Source organism: Corapipo altera, unplaced genomic scaffold, assembly GCF_003945725.1.
Source record: "Corapipo altera isolate COAL_440 unplaced genomic scaffold, ASM394572v1 61333, whole genome shotgun sequence".
In the NCBI taxonomy this organism is placed as follows: domain Eukaryota; kingdom Metazoa; phylum Chordata; class Aves; order Passeriformes; family Pipridae; genus Corapipo; species Corapipo altera.
In genome coordinates, this window is record NW_020886078.1 from 1 (window position 1) to 7,679 (window position 7,679).

At 49.4% G+C, this 7,679-nt stretch overlaps 1 protein-coding gene across 1 annotated transcript; it reads right to left on the reverse strand.

Moving 5' to 3' along the window:
- Nucleotides 1-3,052: 3,052 nt before the first annotated feature.
- Nucleotides 3,053-5,659, reverse strand: LOC113941003 (BTB/POZ domain-containing protein KCTD9-like; the record flags this gene model as incomplete). Its single annotated transcript, XM_027632158.1, has 6 exons — nt 3,053-3,242; nt 3,337-3,408; nt 3,520-3,585; nt 3,841-3,965; nt 5,274-5,392; nt 5,468-5,659. Coding segments are annotated over 6 exons (675 nt in total), but the record flags the coding sequence as incomplete, so codon positions are not given.
- Nucleotides 5,660-7,679: the final 2,020 nt, after the last annotated feature.

Genomic DNA, 7,679 nt, shown 5'->3' on the forward strand with positions numbered 1-7,679 from the left:
GATCCCTTGGGTCCCCAAGATGGATCAGCACTTGGGGATACAAACTGTCCTTGGGCTCAGGATGCAGCTGCCAGCACAGATTTCCCTGCAAAGTCTGCAGTGAGTCAAGTTCTGCAGAGGAAATTGTGCCCCATGGATGGGATTGCAGAGTCTCCGTGGCCAGGCACAGTTTGTGTTCCTGGGTGCCCACCATCTCAGCACTTGCAACCGCTCAAATCAGCGCCCGCAGCTCTGCAGCAAAGCCCCAGCTCACCTGGCACACAGGGGATGGACACAGCACCTGCTCGGGGATGGGCATTCACAGCTTTGTCTTCTTCCCCACCACGGGGCTCTCCTTCCTCAGCAGCACCTCTGCCTTGCACTTATTCTCAGCCTCCCCTCAGGGACAGCTCTGGGCTCACCTCCACACCACTTCTCAGCCTCACCTCAGGGCCTGGGCTCAAGGACAGGAACCTGCAGGGAGGGGACATCATGTGCAAGCTGAGGGCTGCCTGCCTGCACTGCACTCTGGGCTTCTTACTCCTTCTACAACCAGCCCAGAACTTAGCCTGCTTTGCTAACACCACACACATTTACAGACTAACCCTGGAGATAGATATGGACAGACATCTCTATCACCCTGTGGATAGAGCCTCAAGCATGGGCTGCCATAGGAATGGGAATCACAGAATCAGCCACGTTGGAAAAGACCTCCGAGATCATCAAGTCCAACCCCGGATCCAACCCTGCCGTGCTTCCCAGCCCATGGCACTGATGCCACATCCACTCTCACCTTCAACACCTCCAGGGACGCTGACTCCACCCTGCCCAGCCCATTCCAAGGCCTGATTACTCTCTCAGCAAAAAATTGCTTCCCAATATCCAACCTAAACCTCCCCTGGCACAGCTCAAGACCCAGCCCTCTTGTCCTACTGCTGCTTCCTGGCAGAACAGCCCCACCCCCACCTGGCTCCAGCCTCCTGGCAGGGACTTGCAGACAGTCAGGAGGTCTCCCCTGAGCCTCCTCTTCTCCAGCCTCAACACCCCCAGCTCCCTCAGCCTCTCCTCACCCCACTTGTGCTCCACTCCCTTCCCCAGCCTCGCTGCTCTTCTCTGCACCTGCTCCAGCCCCTCCAGGGCCTTCCTCAACTCAGGGGCCCAGAGCTGGACACAGCACTCCAGGGGTGGCCTCACCAGCGCTCACTCCAGCCCAACAATCACTTCCCTGTTCCTGCTGACACACTCTTCCTCACACAGGACACCAGCCATTGGCCCTCTTGGCCACCTGGCCACACTCTGCCTCCTCTTCAGCTTCCTGCCCATCCACACTCCCAGCTCCCTTTCTGCCTGCCTGCTCTCCAGACACTCTGGCCCCAGCCCGGGGGGCTGACGGGGCTTCTTGTGGCCAAAGGGCAGGACCCAGCCCTTGGCCTGCTTGAACCTCATCCCCTTGCAATCAGCCCATGGATCCTCTGCAGAGCCCATCAACACACCCCCAGCTTGGTGTCAGCTGCACATTTGCTGATGAAATGCCTGGTTCTGCAGCAGCTGCAGATGCTCAAGGGGCAGCAGGACCAAGTCAGGGGCCTGGGGGGGTCTGGGGGGATTTGGGGTCCGGGAGGGTCCTGGGGGAGCTAGGGAGGGGCTTTGGGGATTGGGGGTACAGACCAGGACAGACCAGTACAAACCAGAACAGACCAGGACAGACCAGGACAGACCAGTACCTCCTCACTGCTCCCCAGATCTCTCCTGGAGCTGGACCACGTTGTCCTGGGACACCTGAGGCCCCCCAGTGCCCTCCCAGTACAGCCCAGTGCCCCCAGTACAGCCCACTGTGTTCCTGTCCCAGGGTGCCGGGTGATCCCTCTTTGGGGGGGATTGGAGGCATTTCGGGGGGGGCTAGGGGAGATTTCAGGGGATTGGGGGAGGGGTTGCATGGGGATTTGGAGGGTTTTGGGGGGCTTTGGGTGCACTTCGGGGAGTTGAAAGGGGTTTTGAGGGGGTCAAAAGGATCTGTGGGGGAAGGGGATTAAAGAGAAAATGGGGGTTAGGGGACAGCTTTCCCTGCATTTTTCCACAGCTAAAGCAAGTGTGGAAGGGGCACTTGGCCCCAGGCAAGATGCTTTTACAGCCACTTTAAGCAGTCCAGAGTGGATCTGGCTGGCAAATGGGATTATGCCCATACTTTCAAGGAGGATTTCCACAGTACATTGAGGGGAAACATTGAGGGCCATTTATTAATCTACTGAAGGGATGAGAAGAGGGGGGAGCAGGTGCTGTGGCCCCAGAGCTTCTCTCTGCTTTGGGTGCAGAAGCTCTGTGTTTTCCTCTGTCCATTGAATTCCCAACAAAGAAGGAAAAAGCTACAGGAACTCCACTCTGGAGTGGTCAGGACATGTGGAAGCAGGGGAATTTTTCTTCCCAGCTGGGATTGAGAGTGCAATTTCACACTCCTTTGGAGAGCATTGACTAAGACATCCCATTTCTGCCCAGGGATCTTCCAGTGGGAACTCAATCCGGGCTCTGGGCAGGTCCCTGCAGGGGCAGCAGCTTCCTCTGCACATTTGAGGGGATAAAGCTGCTCTAAACCTGCACTCCAACTACTCCACAGCAATTGATGACCTCTGAGGACAGTTCCTCACTCTTTTCACCCCAGCAGAGACCTGAACACATCCTATGGGCACTGTGTGACCATGTCTGGCATTAACACCCTGCAGAGATGAAGACACTGACTGTAAAGACACTTGTCTACCTGTAAACCTCAACTTTCTTTGCTACTACACAGCAATAACATTTTCTATTCATATTGCAGCTACGGACTTAATAAATAGAATTGCATATATTGTGCTTTAGAAATTAAAATGCATTCCAAAGTCAGGCAATGCTAAACAATGAAAGTCTCGAACCCTCCCCCCAAAACCAGCCCCACTTTCTGGTTTCAGAACCAGCCCACTTCTTCACTCTCTTCACAAAGGGAGAAACTCTCTCTTTCCACCTCTGAAACAAAAATTCCCTCCCCAAAAGTGATCAGAAAGAGTCTACTTAGGCACTACTGCAAATTGAAGTTGTCTAATAAGCATTCCTTCTAACTCAGGAAGGGGAGGAGATGAAGGAAGTCACAACAAATGTTTGGATTCCTTCCTCTTCAACGTCTTCTCTTCCCTATCTGATGCTCTGGGACGTGTGCAGGGGGTTCAGCATCTCTCCAAAGATGGCTCCTTTCACATCAGAGCCCCTCAAATTGGCTTCCTGGAGGTCACAACCTGATAGGTCCCAATTGGGAAGGGGAAAAGAAAAAGAAGTGTCAATGGAATGCACCCAGAACTCTGTTCAAAGCTTTACTGGAAGTCCATTTACCTGAACTCCATTGTACTCTGAAGCTGGAGAGATCAGCCAAAAGCCAGCAATCCCCCAAATTACCAGCTGACTATAGGAGAGAAAGGAATAGGATGGAAAATGAATCCCAACTCACTTCCAAATCAGTTCCTGCCAACGTTGCTCCCCTGAGGTTACAGTTCTTTAGTTTGGGGTTTCTCAGCGTTGCAACTCGGAGGTTCATTCCTGTCATCTGACTGCCCTCCATGGCCACTCCTTTCAGGTTGGCACCTGGAATACACACAGAAAGGAGTTCTGTGAGGAAAAACGGTCAGTAACACAGCAGCTGCACACTGGGGCTGCCTCAGAGCTGTGTGAATTGGAGGAGGACAAGGGGATTTCGGGCTGAGATGGTCACAGACTCAGGGCAGCCCTTGTGGGCCCTTCTCAGGGTTGGACAAACCACAGCTGGACCTTCTCTGGGCCATAGAAATGCACAAACACAGGCTTCAGTTGGCACAGATTGACAAGGCAAAAGCTTCTTACCTTCCAGATTAGCTTCAAGGCCTGATGGCTCCTCAGAGTTGCAGCCTTTCAGGGACGCTCCCTCTGCGTTGGAGCGCAGCATCTTCACCCCTGGCAGGTTGGCACCCTGGCACAGACAGGAGTCACTGAGAGCCAGAAGAACAACACCAAAGACAATCAAGAAGACACTTTTAATTTCTGCTTTGGGAGTCAAACCCATTAAATCATTACTGGGAGGAAGTGTAAAAGCTTTGGGAACCAGAACAACTCTAGAATATATTTAAGAACTCGATGTTTTACACCCCTCTGTTTGTTCCAGCTCCTCTCTGTTAAGACAAGCCCAGCCCTCCCAAGCTGCAGCAGCTCTTCCATCCAGCACAGAGCCTGACAGGTCAGCCCTCTCCAGGCTGGCACAGCACAGGTTGGCACGGGCCAGGTTGCAGCGGCTAAGATTGGCCACCTTGAAGTTGATGTAGCAAAGATCCAGGTGGGAAAGATCCGCTCCACTGAAATTGAGACCCTGGAAATCCCAAGGAATAAACCCCCCAAAAAGGTTACAGAGGGGAAGGGGTAGGTCTGGACACAAAGTTAACATCATTGTGTAGATAGGTGTGCATTAATATTTACAGTGTATAAATATCTAGGTATAAACATATGGATAGAAATGTATTAAAATATATCCTGTCTATAAATATACACGGATACAAGATAGATACAGACACACACAGGTCCTGGGAGGAGCTGAAGATACCCCACCAGGGAAGGGGGCTATAAAAAGGAGGGAGAGGGACTTTTGATATGGGCCTGGAGGGACAGGACAAGGGGCAATGGTTTTTAGACTGAAAGAGGGCAGGGTTAGATGGGAGACTGGGAAGAAATCCTTCCCTGGGAGGGTGGGGAGGGGCAGGGATGGAATTCCCAGAGAAGCTGTGGCTGCCTCTGGATCCCTGCAACTGTCCAAGGACAGCTTGGATCAACCTGCTCTAGTGGAAGGTGTCCCTGCCCATGGCAGGGGGTGGAATGAGAAGACCTTTAAGGTCCCTTCTAACCCAAACCAGTCCATGATTCTATACAGACAAATACACACAAGACCATTTATTCTACTACTTCAGACTAATGAAATCTAAATGCAAAGCTCTCAAAAATTGGCCTTGGTTCATTTTACATTTACACAAATTGCTCCTCCAGGAAAGCTTCCCCCCTAAAGCAGGAATGCAGCCCAAACCACCCTGGAATTCCAAGCCAAGGTCACTGTGCCACAGCTCAGAATCCAAACTCAGTTCAAGAGAACACATTGTTTGCATTTCACGTGTCCACATTCCAGCACCAGACACCAACACTCCAGAGAGGGACAGCACATAGGGGCAGTGGTTTTAATATAAAAGAGGGAGGTTTAGAGGAGATGTTGGGAAGAAATTCCCAGGATTTTGTTAGAAAGAGAAATGTGTTCTCACCTGACAGCGCAGCTCGGACTTGGGGGGTGTTGCCAGCAGGAACCGGACAAACTCCTTCTGAGAGGTGGGACAGTGATCCTCAGCTGGCTGGGAATTCTGTTGGGAATGTTGTTCAACAGCTGACACAGACAGCACTAAATTACACATCCCCTGCAAGAGCAGGGCAGGTGCATTCAGCTCTCCAAACAAATTACCTTCAGGGCTATTTCCAGGTGTTTGATTAGCAAATCAAAACCAAAAAACCTGGCTTTCTGCAGGACACCTGGAAACAAAGAGTTTGTTATTTCCAGGGAACTGTTAATGCAGAAATCACCCTTCTCCCTGCTGGAGAACAACCACAGACGTTGTATTAGATGTAACTGGGCAGAGGAAAAGCTTGCTTGCAGCTAAAAGGAAAAAAACATACAGCCAGGATGTTTGGAACACCAGCATTGGGTTAAAGGTATCAACTCCAGAATTCCAGCCAGACATGAATCCAGGATGGACAACTTTTAATGCTCCCAAGATAAACAAAGAGCCTGTCTTCATTAAATCAAGCAATCTTCATTAAATGAAGTAATCTTCGTTAAATCAAGCAATATTTTTCTTAAATCAAGCAATGTGGAGCTGCAACGCTCGAGAATAAATCCCGAGGAAATAGACTCCAAAGAAAACCACGGAGATGAGCACACAAAGGTCCCTCTGGCTTCACCTGGAGGGCAAAGCTTAACTCCCAAAGAGGAATAATTCAGATGTCAGACAGGTAATACCTGCCTAGCAAATCAATGCCATCATTTACAATGAGCTGTCCGTGACATAAATAGTTCAAAATGGGCTCAAAATACTCGGGACTGTGGTCAGTTAGGAATGATCCTCTATGATCCTGCTTGTTCCCCCAAGCATCTGTTTCCACAACATATATATATATATATATACATATACAATTAAATTGGATATATTAATATATGGAATTAAATTTGATCTATTAATAGAAGAGCATTTGCTTCACTTGCAGAGTTTTATTACCAAAGGCAGCGGGATGTGAAAATTCCACGTGTGAAAGGGTGTTTTGTAAAGGAAGGAAAAGAGGAGTGGGGGGGGGAAATCACCTTAAAATGAACTTGTTGCTGCTCTAAATAACTAAAATATTTTATCAAGTGCATAAGAATAAAAGCAGCACTAAGGTTTGAGTCTGACTGTCTCCCAAAGGCTGCCCCAGGCAGGGTTTGCTCATGGATTCTCCTGAGGAAACTGAGCAACAGTAACATGAAAACCTAAAAACAAACAAACAAAACAAAACAAACAAACAAAAAAGCACCCAAAATACCAACTGTGGATGGAAGTTGTATTTTCACTTTGTGAGATGATAAACAGGTGGGCAACAGAGAAATAAAGAATTATTAAAAAAAATAATTTTATGTTCTGCTTTGGTACTTTATTATACTTTTGATATTTTAGATTCTCAGCTTGACAGTGCCTTTTGCCTACTTTGCTAATTTATTACTTAAAAAAAAAAAAGTTTATTTCAATATACTCCCCTTTATCTTTAAACATGTGGGCCAACATGCTGTCAGGTTCTTTGTTAACCAAAGTGCTTCTAGAAAACAAAGGCAGTGCAATTTCACTTTTACTTCCGATAAAAAGTGTTTATAAATTGATTTCTTGCAAAACTGTGGTGGTGAACACAAAATACAGAGAAAGTGGCAGAAGTCAAAGACCTCCTACTTCATAAGAAGTTATTTTTCAAGCTCTTTTGCTGCATTGAAATCAAGTTTTTTTGAGACTAAGAGCATTTTGACCTTGTAGTGGTGAAGTACCTGCCTCCCACTTTGGGTGTCACCCTGTGTGGGACCCTGTCAGCTCCTCCTGAGCTTTCCCATCACTCTGGGACCCCCTAAAATACTCCTGGGACCCCCTTTTTGGGTCAAAACCGTCCCTTTTGGGCAAAAATTCCCATTTTTTTTGTGCCCGAGGTGCCCGTTTCTGGGTCAAAACTGCCCCTTTTTTGCCCCAAACTTCCCCTTTTTGGTCCAAACTCCCTTTTCTTTGTTCAGTTTTCCCCTCTTTGCCTCTTCTTTTGTTCTAATTCCCCCCTTTTCTGGCCCAAATATCAATCCCAGGACTCTCCGAGACACTCCAAGCCCCCTCAGGGACCCCCTAAGTCCCCCTGGGACCCCCCCAAACCGCCAGATATTGATTCCAGGACCTCCCAGAACCCCCAGCTCCCATCAAGAACCCCCCAAACCCCATCAGGGACCCCCAAACACCCCCAGGATCCTCCAAACCCCCTCAGGGACCCCTCAAACACCCCCAAGACCTCCCCAAACCCCTTCAGTGCTCCCCAAACCCCATTTTATCTCCCCTAAACCCCCCACGGACCCCTTCAACCCCCCAGATATCAATCCCAGGACCCCCCAGCCCCCCCCC